The sequence below is a fragment of the Danio rerio genome, chromosome 23, assembly GCF_052040795.2.
Source record: "Danio rerio strain M-AB ecotype USA chromosome 23, GRCz13ab, whole genome shotgun sequence".
Taxonomy (NCBI): domain Eukaryota; kingdom Metazoa; phylum Chordata; class Actinopteri; order Cypriniformes; family Danionidae; genus Danio; species Danio rerio.
The window spans coordinates 30,773,987-30,791,181 of NC_141043.1; the positions used below are offsets into that span (position 1 = coordinate 30,773,987).

General features: G+C 42.6%; 1 protein-coding gene across 8 annotated transcripts in view; it reads left to right on the forward strand.

Annotated features, from left to right (window-relative positions):
• The window catches only part of kmt2d (lysine (K)-specific methyltransferase 2D), a 37,844-nt gene that overhangs the window by 14,717 nt on the left and 5,932 nt on the right, over positions 1 to 17,195 (forward strand). For 3 of the 8 annotated variants that reach the window (XM_087307289.2, XM_087307288.1, XM_087307291.1), the window contains 32 exons: positions 80 to 244; positions 634 to 743; positions 1,653 to 1,694; positions 1,786 to 1,956; positions 2,109 to 2,297; positions 2,436 to 2,552; positions 3,800 to 4,063; positions 4,147 to 4,230; positions 4,316 to 4,402; positions 4,482 to 4,646; positions 4,801 to 4,831; positions 4,975 to 5,213; positions 5,352 to 5,425; positions 5,521 to 5,571; positions 5,657 to 7,249; positions 7,341 to 7,508; positions 7,794 to 7,921; positions 8,029 to 9,830; positions 9,922 to 10,045; positions 10,175 to 10,262; positions 10,339 to 10,399; positions 10,618 to 10,850; positions 10,948 to 13,824; positions 13,908 to 14,051; positions 14,145 to 14,309; positions 14,478 to 14,625; positions 14,727 to 14,808; positions 14,902 to 15,077; positions 15,161 to 15,285; positions 15,373 to 15,508; positions 15,669 to 15,784; positions 15,876 to 17,193. In XM_087307289.2, the coding sequence (XP_087163415.1) occupies positions 80 to 244; positions 634 to 743; positions 1,653 to 1,694; positions 1,786 to 1,956; positions 2,109 to 2,297; positions 2,436 to 2,552; positions 3,800 to 4,063; positions 4,147 to 4,230; positions 4,316 to 4,402; positions 4,482 to 4,646; positions 4,801 to 4,831; positions 4,975 to 5,213; positions 5,352 to 5,425; positions 5,521 to 5,571; positions 5,657 to 7,249; positions 7,341 to 7,508; positions 7,794 to 7,921; positions 8,029 to 9,830; positions 9,922 to 10,045; positions 10,175 to 10,262; positions 10,339 to 10,399; positions 10,618 to 10,850; positions 10,948 to 13,824; positions 13,908 to 14,051; positions 14,145 to 14,309; positions 14,478 to 14,625; positions 14,727 to 14,808; positions 14,902 to 15,077; positions 15,161 to 15,285; positions 15,373 to 15,508; positions 15,669 to 15,784; positions 15,876 to 17,193 (11,273 nt within the window). Of the gene's footprint in view, positions 1 to 79; positions 245 to 633; positions 744 to 1,652; positions 1,695 to 1,785; positions 1,957 to 2,108; positions 2,298 to 2,435; positions 2,553 to 3,799; positions 4,064 to 4,146; positions 4,231 to 4,315; positions 4,403 to 4,481; positions 4,647 to 4,746; positions 4,832 to 4,974; positions 5,214 to 5,351; positions 5,426 to 5,520; positions 5,572 to 5,656; positions 7,250 to 7,340; positions 7,509 to 7,793; positions 7,922 to 8,028; positions 9,831 to 9,921; positions 10,046 to 10,174; positions 10,263 to 10,338; positions 10,400 to 10,617; positions 10,851 to 10,947; positions 13,825 to 13,907; positions 14,052 to 14,144; positions 14,310 to 14,477; positions 14,626 to 14,726; positions 14,809 to 14,901; positions 15,078 to 15,160; positions 15,286 to 15,372; positions 15,509 to 15,668; positions 15,785 to 15,875; positions 17,194 to 17,195 lie in introns of all 8 variants that reach the window. The other 5 variants (XM_087307285.2, XM_087307284.1, XM_087307287.2 and 2 more) reach the window with 3 other exon arrangements.

Sequence of the window (17,195 nt, forward strand, 5' to 3'; positions counted from 1 at the left end):
TTTTTTTTACATATGTGTGTCAGTTGGGATCCCAAAGAGAAAATGTGGTAATTGAGCTATTGATCTACCACCCCATCAGGTGTGTGTGCTGTATGCAGTGTGGTGCCAGCTCCCCTGGGTTTCACTGTGAGTGGCAAAACAACTACAATCACTGCGGCCCCTGCGCCAGCCTGGTAACATGTCCTGTGTGTCATGAGAACTTCATGGAGGAGGAGCTGCTTCTGCAGTGTCAGCACTGTGACAGGTCAGTAACTGCTATATTTTATTGAACTTGTTACTAAAACAATAGTGAGAGAACAAAATTAAGTTTTCTCCTAAAATAATGAGCAGCACGTATGATAAGCGTGATGCCAAAGAACTAGTGATGACTCTAGAAAGCTGACTGTGTTATCCTCAGTGTTTTATTTGCAAATGATATATGCCTTATAACAGGTGGAAAAATAGCTAATGAAAACCGGAGCAGTGGCTGTTGAAAATATAGCAATTTTTGGAATAAAGTCCATTTAAGAATGCATTGAAGTAAAAGTTTTAAACTGATAAATTGCACAACATTGCTGTTTTCTGTATTTTTTTTTACTTTAAAAACAACACTATTGATGAGTATTGAGAGTTTTTGATTCTTTGCTTTCATAGATGGGTTCATGCTGTATGTGAGAGTCTTTACACTGAGGATGAGGTTGAACAAGCATCTGATGAAGGCTTTGCCTGTACAGCCTGCACTCCATATGTCCCCAGGCCTGTTGGTAAGTATTTAATTCTGATTGCAGTCCACTTGAATGTAGGCATGGGCTGGTATAGGAATCTAACGGTATGATAGCATGGATAAAAATATTATAGATTCACGATATTGTAATTACTGCTCTAAAATATATTCTTTTTAAATGTCTGGGGGAAAAAAAGCAACAAATTTTTTTTTCCACTTTGAACACATGGGTGGCATCAGTAATTGCATATTTCCATACTATATAGTATGCGAGCCGAGCAAATATGTCTGAATTCATAGAATTCAAAAAACAGTATGCAAGAAGTACAGGGATGACCTACTACTTCTAGCGAGATTATGAAGTGTGCAATCGATAAACGCTACTCTGTCCTGAGATGCACCGCCAGAGAATTCATGAAAGGGAGTGAGGTAGGTGTGTCACGTGATGATGACAAAATGACATCCGTAGTACGTCCAAGCTCCATTCATACTACTTGCATTCATACTATATAGAACTTGCTATCAGTTGAGTAAATTCAAATTCAAATGCAATACCTGAATAGTAGGTGATTTCAGACGCAGCCAGTATATTTTATTTAAGAAAAACAATTAAAATATTTTAGAGCAGTAAACATTTCAGGCTAAATAATTAAAATGAATCATTGACTTCTGCTTTCTTTATTAGTTTCAAAAACACTGATTTCTTTACTATTTAAAATGACATCTTTAGATCTCTTTTCTGCTAGAGTTACTGTTGCTAAAAAAACAACAACCCAAAAATTAAAAAAAAAAAATCTTACACATACAGTAAGGAAAAATTTGCTGGTTTTAAAACCTTGACTTTTCCAAACCACAATATAACTTGAAAACATTTTTGTCCCATGTCTACTTGAAAGTGCTAGATTTTTTATCTATTTTACTTAAATACCTTTTGTTCTTTCTCTCAAAGTGGAGTCTCCTATGATGTCTGCCTTCAAAATAAAAGAACCAGGTATGTGTATATTTGGTCAGCTGTTGTCAGGCTTTGATCTGTCAACTATTTTTACATTCCTTTATTTTGATTGCTGTATCCCCTTGTTCAGAGCCACAGTTTTATCGTCTGGAGGGTGTCTGGCTAACAGAGACTGGCATGTCTTTATTGCGAAGCATTTCCATGTCACCACTTCACAAGCGCAGACAGCGCCGCTCAAGACTGGGCACTATGTCTATTGATGAGCTAAAAGAGGGCGATGCAGATGGTGATGAAGGAAAAGGTGAGTTTACTGCCAAATATTTTTATATTCTATGTTGAGCAATTATTTATATTCTTATCTCCAGTCTGTATTCCAAAAGGTTGCATTACTATATAAGCATGGTGACTTAATATGATTGTGAATGCAAATTATAAAACCTGAAATTGTAATAGGAGGTGCAGAAGCAATGGAATGTGAGCCCAAGTCTGAAGCCCCTGGGAGCCCAGACCGGGATGGAGGAGCGGACAGAGAAACTGGGCCAGAAGGAGGTATAGAGGGCATGGCTGACTGTGAAACTCTCAAAGGAGGAGTAGAGGAGACCGATGATGGGAAGAAGAGAAAGCGTAAACCATACAGACCAGGTCACTGTGCTGCTTTATTTTTCAAAAGCTGTATCGCTGTTTGTATACTGTCAGTATACTGTTTTATACTGTTTTTATACTGCTATTATATAAGTTTTTATAACTTTGATTGGTAATCAGGAAATGTTTCACTTGTAGGGATTGGAGGCTTCATGGTCCGACAAAGAAAGTGTCACACACGAATGAGGAGGAGTCTCTCTGCCTCTGGTGAGGGTGTTCCTGAAGGTCAAGCACCTGAAACAAAACTTGAGGAAGGCAAGTGAAGCAAAATAAGAGGTTGCATGGCTTTTTATTGAATCGGTGTGTTATCACTGTCATCACAAAATAATCTGCTTTTGATAAGTCTTGGAATGCTTTGAGCATTCTGGTACAAATTTTCAAGAAGAAAAAAGATGCAATCTGACATGGTCACAAAGTGCCAATGTTCCTGCAAACATCATTAAAATAAATTTATGTGGGTTCAACTTCCATGACTGCCTAGAGCTGTCAGTCTTGATTTACTTTAATAAAAATATCTTTAATTGTTTTAATGAAATGTACTGTCTTGTAGCAGAAGAGTGAACATGAAATATAAACACTGAACTGATATGTATATATCTGATACAGATATGCAAAACTAATTTTTGGGCGTAGTCTGGCATGTTACAGACATTCTCAGAATTATATATTTTTGATTGCCTTTCAGCATGAGAACATAGTTTCATATCAAAGAAAGTTAAAAATAGTTAATTGGGTTTCCATGGGGGATGGATTTTCTGCATTATCATTGAACTTTAAAAGGTCCAGGCATTGAAATTTTATTTTCATTTTTCCCAAAGTCATAGAATATCAAGGACTTTAATCTGTCACTCTAAATTTTTCTGTTTCTCAAATTAAATTTTTAATATGGTACAATTTTAAAAATCTTATTGTTACAGAAATTTAGCATATCATGTTTCGGCTATTTTTCAGTGCCATTTTATTTCTCCGCTCGTCAGCTGGAAGTCTCCCAGCTGTACCTGTTAATTTAGGCATGCAAGCCAGGAAAATGTCAAGAGCTTTGGCTACAAAATGACCACTTCAAAGACTAGGGGTTAGACTCGTTGCTTTTTTTATTATCTCCTGTAAATTATGCTCACATAATCACATAATCGTTAAATCCATGAAAAATGATATTCAAGTTTAAACTATTTTAATTTTATGCAAGGCTGAACAGTGCTTTTTTCTTCTGTTCATTAAAGTTCATGGAAATTGAGCTTTTTAGTCAGTAAAATCAGGAAAAAGTGATGCAATTTGACGTTTGGCGTAGAGTGAGATCCCCAAGTTCGACTTTACATTTAATTAAAAAAATGAAATTACATAAGATTTATTTTTGTATAATTATTGGGACACAAAATGCAGTGTTTGTCTGTGATACAGTATAAATTGCCTTTATGTTTCCTGAAAAATGAATGTTTGAAATGTACAATGTTATCCTCAACCTTGTCATCAAATCTTTATAATGTTGAGCTTTTTTCTTTTAGGACCTCATCCTGACATACCTCTCGATGTCCCAGAGGCAAAGACAGCAGAAGGAGAGGGTGAGCAAGCCAAGAAGCGCAGGGGCAGAAAAAAGAGCAAGTTAGAGGACATGTTTCCCACATACCTACAAGAGGCTTTTTTTGGCAAGACATTACTCGATCAGAGTAAAAGAGCTTTTCTGGCTCCTCCAACACCAAGACATACGCAGGGTTTACTAAGACCTCCACTCCCTGGGCTTGGGGCCAGAACTGCAGCCTCTGAATCAGGTAAGACTATACTGCTGTTAAACAGTAAACACTGACAAAGTTAGATATGCCATAGAAGTAAACTTAAAATTTTTGTCTTGCAGTTGAGTCTACAGCCAGGCCGAGTGGTCTGCCCATGGAACTAAAGCAAGAAGGGGAGGGATCCAAGGCTACAGGAGATGGAGCAGGTAGGATTTTCAAAACTAGGGTGCTTAATAATTTAGGCAATTAATGTTATAAGAATATTATATTTACCTTGCATAAAATGTGTAGTAGTAGGGTCAGGAGCAACTGGGCAACTTTTCAACAAAGATCAGAGCTCGGGAGCTGCACATGGGTCTGACATGTTGAAAAATAAAGGTAAATTATTATTTTTTTAAATAAGAAATGGGCTACCTGACGGTTACATTACTCAAAAGTTCATCCTTTTACCCACCAGATCTCCCTCAGGGACTAGAAAGACAGGACTCTGAGCAGTTCTTTCGGAAAGTACTTGGACCCACTGAGGGGAGCTCAGTAAGTGGGCAGCTGCAGCCTAGCATTAAGCCTGTTCAGGAGGGTGATCCAAATCAAAGTAGTTGCCCTCAAAGAAACCTCCTTCCAGGTATGTGAAGAATTTAGGATGTAAGTTGTTTTGTATGTAATTCACTTCATTGTTACTCACTCAGATTTGTTATACATTTAAAAACATGATTTAACTACAGGTGCTTCCTTATCTGGCACACTCCCCTCAACTGGTATGATGGACTCTTTTTCAGGTCTCTCTCAGTCCCCCTTTTTTGACCTAAGGTAAGTTGAAGGTTTGCCCCATCTTCACCCTTTTGTCCCCTTATGAATTTCTCTAGCCTTCCGTCTAATTATCTACATATGTGTGTGCATAATATGTGTATGTATGTATGTATATGTATTTTGTTTATTTGTCTTATCTTAAGGGATCGAGGTGGTCTTTTTAGTCCAGATCAGGATGAGGAAAGCCCGTGGGCAACACCATCTACTCCAGCCACCCCTTCCACTCCTCCAACTCCTACTGAACAAGAAGGTGATGGGCTCTCCTACAATCAACGCAGTCTGCAGCGTTGGGAGAAGGATGAGGAATTAGGAAATCTATCAACCATCTCTCCTGTACTTTATGCTAACATGAACTTCCCCAGTCTCAAACAGGACTACCCTGGTTAGTATTAAACTGGCTTTGGAATCTTAAAGTGTTAGTACATGTCTACTTCAGCCTTAATATTATGAGTATTTTATTCATCAACATCTAGAGTGCTTACATGGTTATCGAATTGCTTATTATTTCACTTTTTCATAGACTGGGCAAGTCGCTGCAAACAAATAATGAAAATTTGGAGAAAGGTATCAGCTGCAGACAAGGTTCCCTATCTGGTAGGTGCTAGTCTGAGCCTATAGTGAAACTTTCAAAGTGATTTGCTTGTTCTTTAACTGTTTTGTTGTTTGCTTTTTATTTCTTATCTATTTAGCAAAAGGCCAAAGATAATAGGGCTGCTCAGAGAATAAACAAGGCACAGAAGGTAAATATAATTTTCTTCAAATTAACTCAGTAATCGTTTAATGTTACGTTGTAAATAAAATCATTTTCTTTGTTTTTCTCAATAGCAGGCAGAGAGTCAAGTATGTCGGCCTATCAAAACTGAACCTGGCCGTATTAAAGGGGAACGCCCTAATCTGCACCTCCAGATTCCTCCACCCTCAGGCTCTGTATCCACTTCCTCCCAGCCAAGCTCTGCTGAGAGTCCTTATACCCTTGCACCAGACTCTGCATCTTCAGCCTTTTTTCCTGATGGACCTCTTAAAACTCCTTGCTCAGCTGATTTGCAAGCCGATCCATTTTCTAAACTTTCCAGTCAGTCTCCGCACCTTCAGTCTCAGCCATCCACACCATACTCACAGCCTTCTTCCAGCCCCTTGCCGGCCTCTTCCTCAGGACATTGTATGCCTGGCCCACAGGGTGCTACTCAGGGACGGCCCGCCAGTTTTGGCTCCCTTGAAATGCAACCAGGGGCTACCCGTAGGGCCCAACAGGTTGACCCATTTTTTAGACCACAACAGCAGATTCCTAAACCTCAGGAGGCCTTGGGTCCACCTGAGAGTCCTCGACCTAGACCTGGTGGGCCTGGAGATGCACAGATGTTCTCACCACCTCATATGACCCATTGTGGTGACCTCTACCGTGGCCAGCATGGAGCTGGCCGACAAGATCATGCTTCTTCTCCATCACCGTCTGCGATAGCATCTTCACCTGCTGGAGTGGGCCCAAGTAGAGCAGATATTAACGTCCCATCTCCCCGTTCTTCTTTTGGCAGGCAAGACCTAAACACTGGTTCTCCTGCAAGTTTAGACTCTGGAGATGGATTATTCAAAGCTCCCATGACACCTCGTATGCATCAAGGGGATGCAGGTGGCTTGTCTGTTTCACACCAATCAGGTGCTTCTCCGAATCATCCTCTGGAGAGTTACCGCCAATCTCCATCTACGTTCTCTGACCCCTATGCCCAGCCTCCCCTCACACCAAGACCTCAGTCGGGTGATGGCTCCTCTCCACTACCCCAAAGGCTTCCTGCAGCTCAGCAAGAAGCTTATTCAAGATTGCCTTCCAGCCCTCAATCCCAAGGCAGTTCTCAGTCGCCACTAACACCAGGAGCCATTTCCAATGATGTCCTCTCTGTGCAGTCACCAGCCACTCCACGTTTCCAGTCTCCTGACCCTTACTCCCGCCCACCTTCACGACCTCAGTCCAGAGATCCCTTTGCCTCATTGCATAAACCCCCTCGTCCATCTTCTGTTGCACCAGAAGGTAATTCACCCTTTAGAGGCTCACCCCATCCTGGCCAGCAACCACCCTGCTCACCCTCAGTAGCAGATCCACTATCTGGAAAACCTCCTGCTTTCAGCTGCAGTCCTGGTGTAGGGATTCAAATGGGCCCGCAACAAATAGTTGGCCAACAGCATATGACTCCTCAGCAAGCTCAGGTTCACCTCCAGCAGCCACAGTCCCAGACTCAACAAGTGGGTGCTGATTTTAACTCCAGAATAGCACTTCCACCTGGAAACCAAGATACAGCTGTGCGGCCATCAGATGGTCCACATTTACCTAACATACCAGGGATGCAGGATATATCGGACATGTCAGCTGCACAGGATCCAGCTCTCATGAGCCTTAGTCCATCGGAGTTAGAAAAGCACAGACAGGTGAAGTAGACACCAAGTATACAGTATACATACACAGTTTTGTGTACAATGAGGCAGATTTTAATATTACTGTTTGTTTTTTATACAACAGAGGCAGCGATTAAGAGAGTTTTTAATAAGACAGAAAATGCAGAGAAACTCACTTCGCCAAGAGAAGGAAGCACCAGTGGTGAGTAATCCTGCTCAAAGTTGGCAAGATGGGGAAATGCCTGCCTTTCAGCAAGATAAAAGTCAGCGAGCACCACCTCCTTACCCTCAGGTATTATTTTTTTTTTAATGTATTGAATAAGATGTGACAGATCAGTTATACACGTGCAATATGATTGGGGAGAGGGGCTTGGTGTGGGAAGCTAAAGGTTGCAGTGCTTGCTTGTACAATTTGGTGCAATTTGGTTTTTCAGTATGATGCTAATCAAATATTGCCAAAAATATGAAAAGTAACAAATTTACATGTAGCTAATTTGTGCTTAATTATTTAAAGAATTTTTTAAAATTATTATTCTATATTCTGATTGTTGGCATGACATCACCTTTTGTCCATCAGGACAGAGCTGCTGTTACGCAGGCAGCTCTTGCCAGCAGGATGCCTCTTCCAATGGGTGTGATGGATGAAAAGCTTTGCCGCCCACCTCCTCCTGGGACACCAGCAAATATGGATCCCAGTGCATTAAGGTACAAAGCAGAAATCCTACTGGTTGAGATTATTCTGTGGTTTTATATGGCCGCCACACATTACTTTCACAAAAAACATTTTGTAACCTACTTTTTTTTTTTTAAAGGCAAGCTGGGCCTGTTTCTCAGGGGATGTATCCACGTCCACAATTTCCTGCACAGTGGCAAAACCAAGGAGCTCCACGGAGATTTCCACAACCATCTATGATTGAAGCCGTTCCCAGGCAGCACCTTACTACTCCCATCAACAATCCTCTCAACATGCAATCCATGCAGAATATGCCCAATCCTTTGACCACAGTTCCAGGCACTGGAGCAGAGGCAGTACAAAGCCATGTTTCAGGAGCTCCACCTCAGTTTATTGAGTTGAGGCATAATTCCCAAAGGATGCCACCGGGTCCTCAGTTTATGCAAAGGGCACCGATACCCAGAGCGCGCATGTTTCTTCCACAGCAGGAAATGAATGCTGCTTTTGCTCAGCAGAATTTAACCCCATCTCTTGATGCTTCGGCAGTAGGAATGCGTGATCCCAGACTTGGGTTACAGCAGGGTGGCATGGACCTATTGATGCAACAACAAAGCAATGCACCTCCTCCTCAGTCTCAACTACAGCCACAGCAGGTGCCAACTACTACTCCCAAAACACAAATTTCTCACACTACTCAACAACTTCCTCAAACTACTTCAATAGGCAGTCAGCAGACTGGTGTGAATCCAGTTGACCTACCTGAGTCTGACCTAGTGGATGCCTTTGCTCCCAAAGGACTGAGTGATCCGGTGGCAGAAACTGGAGTGGAGGATGATGATCTTGGTCTTGACCTTGATCCTGATAAAGGGGATGATGATTTGGGAAACCTTGACAATCTTGAGGCCAATGATCCTCATTTGGACGATCTGCTCAACAGCGATGAATTTGATTTGCTTGCATACACTGACCCTGAGCTTGATCAGGGTGATCCCAAAGATGTTTTCTCTGACCAGTTGCGACTTGTGGAAGCAGAGGTGGAAGGTCCAGTGTCTTCTGCTAACGTTGAAGTCAAGGTTGAAGTGAAACCAAAAGTTGAAATGGCTTCCCAGGATACACGCACAACTGCCACTCAGCCACCTTTAAAGACTGAGAATTCATCTGCTGTCAATACACCAAAAGTAGAGTCCTCTGATGTCATTAGCTTGTCTTCTGTAAAACTTGAAGACAAAGGATTGGTTGAACAACCACAGTCAGGACAAGCTTCTGTTAAAGATGACATCAGTGAAACAGTGTCAGTTTTGCTCAGTGGAACAAAAGCCTCTAATCAACCAGATACCCCAACTGCTAATTTGAACACAGTCCGTTTAGGTGGTATACCTTTTCCTTTACCCAGCCAAGCTGATACATTGTCTTTTCCAGCAACTGCACCCCATCCAGATCTAGGCAGTGACCCACTTGGATTGCCAGATTCTGGCCACCACTCTACAGCAGATGATCTTGACAAAGTTGAAAGCTCACTGGAAGCGAGTGAACTGCCTTTGCTCATTCAAGATCTTTTAGAGCATGAAAAAAAGGAGCTCCAGAAACAGCAGCAGTTAAGTGCTCTACAAGGCGGGATTGGAAGTCAAATTCACAGCATTCAGAATCAACAACAGCCCCCTCAGACTACAAATCAAATTATGATGCCACAGCACCATCATCCATCCCAGGGCATAGTGCCTCAAGCAGGTATGGTGCCTAGGCCACCTCACATGTTCCCACAGCAGCAGCAAAGGCTGATTAGTGCTGCAATGCCTTCACCTCCCCATGCGGCAATGGGACAGCAGCCAGGCATTTTAAGGGGTGGCCAGCCTGGCAGACTTCATCCTGGTCTTGCTCCACAGCAGCAGACAACACAACCTCCACATATTGGTAAACAGCAGAACTTTTTCCCAGATAAAGGTTTGTTTGAGTTTCATAAACTTGATGTGTATTACACATGTATATGATATACAAAAAATTACTTATTCTTGTAAATATATATTTTTTTCAGATCTGGATAAATTCATGACTGATGACATAATAGATCCTATTGCGAAGGCTAAAATGATTGCTTTGAAAGGCATTAATAGGGTGTTGGCTCAAGATCCAATGGGTGTACCACCTGGCATGAATAGGTACTGTTTTTGTTTGTTTGTTATGAAAGACATTCTGTCGGAATTCCAATATCATGAGCTCATATGTAAAGCAAAAATGTAAAAAGTCTATTTCAGCCTTGTTTGAGATGTAATTTTATTTAACTATAGGCAACAAGTATCTCTACTGGCTCAGAGGTTAACCTCTGCCCCTGGGAATGAGGATTCCCAACCTCCGCCTGCCCCTGGCTCTTCCAAGGTCAGTTAAGTAGCATTCTTTAGTTTATATTTCACTTGCATTAAATCTAGTGTTTTAATTTATTTTTCTGTTTTAGGAAGGAGAAGGCAGCAATCAGGTTCAAACAAGACCAAATCCCCCACAATTTGGCATTATCAGTATGTTTTGCATTTCTGTTTTTGCAATAAACCAATTTCTATTCATTAAAATTACCATGATTTCCCTCATGGTAGTGTGGTCTAAATGAAAGCACAAATTGTGAGTTTTATGATTTTTTGTCCTGTGTTCGATAAATGTATAATGCAATCAGACATTTTACTTTGCTTAAATAGCTGTCTATTTCATGCTTTTCATATTTTCACAATCTTCATAACAGATGATGCTGAACAGCACCAATATGAAGAATGGCTTGTACACACCCAGCAGTTGCTGCAGATGCAGTTGAAGTTTTTAGAAGAGCAAATTGGAGCACATCGCAAATCACGTAAAGCTTTGTGTGCCAAGCAGCGCACTGCAAAAAAAGCTGGACGTGAATTTGCAGAAGCAGATGCTGAAAAGCTCAAATTGGTTACTGAGGAGCAGAGTAAAATCCAGAAACAACTGGATCAGGTATGCAAATATATCTGTTTACAAATAAACAAGATTGTTTTTCAAGCATCTTATAACAATTCTATTTGAATATCGAATAATCTATTTCTTTTTCTAGGTGCGTAAGCAGCAAAAAGAGCACACCAATCTTATTGCGGAGTACCGAAGTAAACAACAGCAACATCAACAAGGTTCTTCCATGCTAGCTCCTGGGCCCTCTACACCCGCACCCCACATGCTGTCCAAGATGCCTGGACAAATGATTGGTCAGCCACCTGGAGGGATGCCACAAGCAGCAATGCCCCCGGGAGGTATGCCAATTAGAATGCCACAGATGCAACCCTTTGGTGCAGCACAGCCTTCCCTCCCACTTGGAGCTGGCCCAGTACAGCCACCTCCTGGTTTTTTCCCACAAGGCCCTGGACCTCAAGCACCAGATCCAAGAGTTCTGCAAGAACGACAGTATAAAATGCAAATGGTCCAAAAAATACAACAGCAGCAACAACAGCTGATGATGGCACAGCAGCCTATGTCACATCAACCTCAGCAGCCTGGAATAATGAATCAGCAGCCTGGAGCCATGGGCAGTCAGACAGCCCAAGTTTTGATGGGCAGTCTGGGGCAGCCAAACTTACAACAAGGTTTAATAAATAGTCAACAAAATCAGCAAGGGTTAGTGCAGACTCCTCCAGGCATGATGGGGAATCAGGCTCTTGGGCAGACACAACATAATGTCATGGGCCAGCAAATGACTCAGACTGCAAATCTTATGGCAGGCCAACCTCAAGGTATGGTTGGCAATCAACAGATTGTACAGCAACTTCAGAGACCTCAGGTTTTGATGGATCAGCATGGACCAGTTGGACAGCATGTTGTTAGGGGACCCCCAACCCAACTCACACCTCAACAACAAACTGTAATGGCTCAGCGTATGCTCATGTCACAACAGCAACAGAATGCTGCAAAAAATCTTGCTCAACTTCAACAGCAACAAATTTTACAACTAAAACAACAAGCTGGCCCCTCTGAACCACAAAGAGCTTTAGAAGCTCCATCATCAGGTGGTAACCAAGGGGTTGCTGAGAACCTGCAACAAGGTGTCCAAGATCATCAGAATCCCAATAAAGATGGAGGATTACTTAGTCCAAAAACACCCCCACAGCAGGGTGGACCTCCTACACCACTTCAGATGCAACAGGGATCAAGTGGAGAGCAGCAGTGTGTTGTTGGACAGCCGCAGCAACAACATGCTTTTCTGGGTCAACAACAAACGGCACAACCTCAGACAAACCAGAACATTGGAGTTGCTGAACAACATGGTTTTGTTGACAATCAGCAGGCTGGACCGCATCTTAAAGTACAACCACCACAACCACAGATGCAAATTGGTCTTCAGACCCAGACCAAAATTCAAATAAAACAGGAAGATCAACAAATGTGCTTCATGGCCCAGCAACAAGCTGGTCAAATTGCTGCACAACAACCACAAGGAGTAGCTGTCCAAAATAGCGGTCAGACAATGGGTAACCTTACAAATCAACAGCAGCAAGCTCTACTGACTCAACAGATGGGCATTCCTAGAGCACAGCAAATGATGATGACTCAAAGGCCTGGTGCTCCTGCAGGGCAAATTCGTACCTCTATAAACATTCAGGCCTTCATTGCACAGAACCCCCAACTGCGTCATCTGACTCCCAGCCAACAGTTGCAGCAAATTCAGGCAATGCTTGCTCAGAGACAGCTTCAGCAGGGCCAGATGCTAAGATTGCAGGGTCAAGCTCAGGGACAAATGCGTCCCCAGGTTCTACAGGGGCCATCAGTTGGTCCACGGATTCCAGTTATTGAAACCCAACAACAGCAACACCGCTTTGGATTGGCTGGCAAACATGGTTCCAGCACTCAGCAGCAACCAGGAATGATTAGACAACAATCTGGCATGGCTCCACAGTTTCATCAGGGTGTTATAGGCGCAATGCAACAGCCTTCTCAAGGACCTTTGCCTCAGTACATCAATAGTGCCCAGCAGCAGCAAATGATACAGCAGCAACAAGTGCATCAGCATCAAATGATGAGGGGTCAAGTGCCTAGACCAATAATGGGTCAGGTTCGCAACACAGCACCTGGACATCTGGCTAGACCAATGTCTCCTCGCCAATTACTGGGGCAGGGATCACCTGGAAGTCCACTTTCTAATCAACAAAGACTCGTGAGGATGTCTCAGACTCCTCCAGGCACTCAGCATCTTCAACAACAGACACATGGTACAACAGCACTGAGCCCCTTTCAAGCATCTCCCTCGCATGCTGGTTCTCCTGCAGGGTCTTCTGTTCCAGAAGCTGGTAGTCCATCTTTAAATAAACCTGAACCAGGTAACATGGCCCTCTCCAGTAACTTGTCATCACCTTCAAGGCCAGAAGGTATTGTAGGAAAGAGTAGCCCCTTTAGCCAGACGGGGGGTTTGATACCTTCACCTCTGAGATCTCCAACTGCCAAGACTCAGAGCCCTAATACTGAAGCTCTCTCAGCTCCTTTCCCACTTAATGGGCCGTCTTCTCAGGTAGCACAGAACCAAGCACCAAATTCTGGTCAAATATCTGGGGGTCATACATCTCAACCAACTCAAATGCCCAGTGAAATGTGCAAGATGACATTGCAAAACATTAAACAAGAGCCACGAGAAGTCCAGTGCGATACAGGAAATATTGTTGAGACTCATTCTGATGGCATAAAGAGAGAAATTTCTGGAGAATCTGTCAGTGGCTCTGGTATTGTGAACTCTGCTGTGGGCTCTAGAAATCAAGCAGGAGATATTGGATCGCAAATTCAAAGGACAGAGACTGGCCAACAACTACTACAGAAACTCCTTCGAACCAAAAACTTGCAGGTTGCAGCTCAGAGGCCCTCAGATGGTATTCATAATGAGATAAATGGACACATTAATAACAAGCTGGCAATGCTGGAACAGAAGCTACAAGGAACTCCACGCAACATGGAGGTACAGCCAAGCAGGCAAATTCATGGTGCTTATATATAATAAATGTTTTGAGCATCTAATTCTTATCTGTTACTAATGTTTAGGATCTGCAGTCACTCACAAAGAGAGCTCCAATTGTCAAGGCCAAACGTACTGCAAAAGCTGGAGAGCGTGGGCCAAACTCTAGAAAGAAAACCAAGAAAGAAGAGGTTGGAAAAACAGAGGCAATAATGAAACAGTTGAAGCAAGTATGTGTGTTTGAATCTTTGCTTTGGTTTTTAATAGTAATTCATTAAATTATTTTGGTGTTAATTTGCTGATCATCTTTGGTTAACCCACAGGGCCTTTCTCTTCTTCCTTTGATGGAGCCCTCTATTACTGCTAGTCTGGATTTGTTTGCACCTTTTGGCAGCAGTCCAGCCAATGCCAAGACCCAGTTGAAAGGCTCATTTGGAAATGCTATACTAGACAATATTCCAGACTACTATTCTCAGCTTCTTACAAAGGTATGCTGTAGTTTGCACTTTTTATGCCTTTCAATTCAACCATGTAGACATCAAGACTAGAAAGGTCTGCATGTGTGTGCATTATTTCAGTAATTTCAAACATTGATTGAATCCTGTAATAACTACAGTAATTTATTTTTCTTGTTTGTTCCTTTTTCCTCTCTATAGAACAACCTCAGCAATCCTCCAACACCACCATCGTCACTTCCCCCAACCCCGCCACCTTCAGTGCAGCACAAGCTTTTAAACGGAGTGACTCAGGTAGAAGAACTAGCGGAAGGCCAAAAAGAGACAGAGGCCTCAGAGGATACCATTGGTAAGACATAGTATTGATTCGTGTTTACTAGTGAGCTGGTATGACTTTAGTTTTTTTCACAGACTCTTAAATCTCTTAAAACTCTTTCCTTGTGCTCTAAGGATCTGTGCCAGAGGAAGTAAAGAGTGTAGACATACTAGCAGCTCTTCCCACCCCACCTCACAACCAGAATGAAGATATTCGGTAAGTACCAAAATGTAAAATAAAGTAGGTTCTACATAACAACTGATTTTGGGCTTGTGTAAAACTGTGCACTAATGGGTTCTTTTAACTCAGTATGGAGAGTGATGATGACAGTGATGCTCCAGACAGTATTGTGCCAGCATCCTCACCTGAAAGCCAGCTAGGTGATGAGACAACACGCTTTCCCAGTCTACTGGATCCCAAAGAAGAGGAAGAAGAGAGGGCCATCTCTCCTGTTATACCCATTATTCCTCGTTCTACCATTCCGAGTATGTAGTATCCTTTAGAAATCATTTGTATTTGTTTGCTTATAATTTGCCCAATTAACTTGCTGATCCTATCTTATGTTCAGATTTTTCAGAGACGAAACCTTTCGAGTCAGTGGATGGAAAAGTCGTAGCTTCATCCAGCCAGTGGGACAAAGCCAAAAGCAATGAAGTGTCTGTAACCTTCATGCTTTCATCTGCTGCTGCAAAGGTACTTATGTCTTCAAATGTCCCCCTCATAAAGTTCTTGGTAATTTTGTGACATGTTTTAAGTATGGTTTTGCTTTCTCTTCAACAGAATCTCAACACAGTGATGTTGGCTGTTGCTCAACTGCTGCACATACGTATGCCAAGTTCTTACGAGTTGGCATTTCCCCAGAGTCCTGGTAGAGTAGGTGCTGGACCTGGGAAAGTACCTGACTCTTCCAACCCAGGTGCTCCTATCTAGATGTTTTTAACATAAATTTTTAAGTTTCAGCTAAGTGTTTAACTGCTTTTGATCTTCATTGTTGTATTATTTTAAAACTTTTATCTAAAACGGTTTGAATTTATTTATATATATATATATATATATATATTTTTTTTTTTTATTAGGTTTGAAGACAGACGCTTCTGTGAGCAATGATGCAGAATGGCTTAAGCAGTTTGACGTTTCCCTCCCAGGGTGTACCCTGAGGAAACAAGTTGATATTCTTGCTCTTATCAAACAGGTGAGTTTTTTAGACTTTTTTTTCTCTAAATGTTTTTTTTTTTTTCACAGGTACATTACATTTATTTGTGCTTTTTACCTTTCTTTTGCAGGAATCCCAAGAGCAAGAAGATAAACCTGCCCAACACTGTTACATGACAAATGTTTCAGATCTGGATGTGCGCCACCTGCCTGTTATTCCTGTCGAAGTATCTCCACCTCCTTCACCATCTCCACCTCCACCCCCATCATCTACTGTAGCTGAGCCCGAAAACACCACTCAGCCTGAGCCCAAACCTGAATCTGAAACAACTGTTCAGACTACATCATCCCCTTCTGCAAGTCCAAGTGCTCCTGTCAAAACCGAAATTTTGGTCAAACAGGAATCTCACTGCTCCCCCGTTACAGTAGAGCCTGAATCTCATGAGCCTGCGGTCCTACCTATAGCTGTTCCACCACCACAAGAACAACCTTCTGCTCCAGCAAGTTCTCCTCCTCTAGACTCCCCTACTATAGAGATATCCCTAAAATCCATCAAACACCGTAGCAGGCCTCTTTCTGATGAAGAACAACGACCTAAGGTCAAAAAATGGAAAGGTTTGCGCTGGAAACGACTCCAGATAGTCATAACTATTCGCAAAGGTGGCTCTAAAAAAGAGAGCAGTCGTGAAGTTTCAGAGCTCATGGAGCGCCTCCGCATTACACTGAAACCAGATAAGTTGCCTAGAGATAAGCGCAAGTGCTGTTTCTGCCATGAGGAGGGAGATGGTGCAACAGATGGTCCTGCACGCCTGCTTAATATTGATGTTGATTTGTGGGTGCATCTTAACTGTGCTCTGTGGTCAACAGAGGTGTACGAAACCCAGGGTGGTGCACTTATTAATGTGGAGGTTGCCCTTCGGCGTGGATTACGCACCCGTTGTGCCTACTGTCAAAAAACGGGTGCTACTAACAGCTGCAACCGTTTACGCTGCCCGAATGTATATCATTTTGCATGTGCCATTCGGGCACGTTGCATGTTTTTCAAAGACAAAACTATGCTCTGCACTCAGCACAAGCTTAAAGGTCCCAGCGAAGAGGAGCTTAGCAGTTTTGCTGTTTTTCGACGTGTTTACATCGAGCGGGATGAGGTGAAGCAGATTGCAAGCATCCTCCAACGCGGTGATCGCATTCACTTGTTCCGTGTTGGTGGGCTCATCTTTCATGCTGTGGGCCAGCTTTTGCCCTCTCAGATGGCTGTGTTTCACTCACCCAGTGCTATCTATCCAGTCGGTTATGAGGCCACACGAATTTACTGGAGCACTCGTGTGCCAAACCGCAGATGTCGCTACCGATGCCGCATCAGTGAGCAGGATGGCAGGCCCCTGTTTGAAGTGCGTGTGCTGGAGCATGGGTATGAAGACCTGCACTTCAGAGACTCCACTCCAGATGGT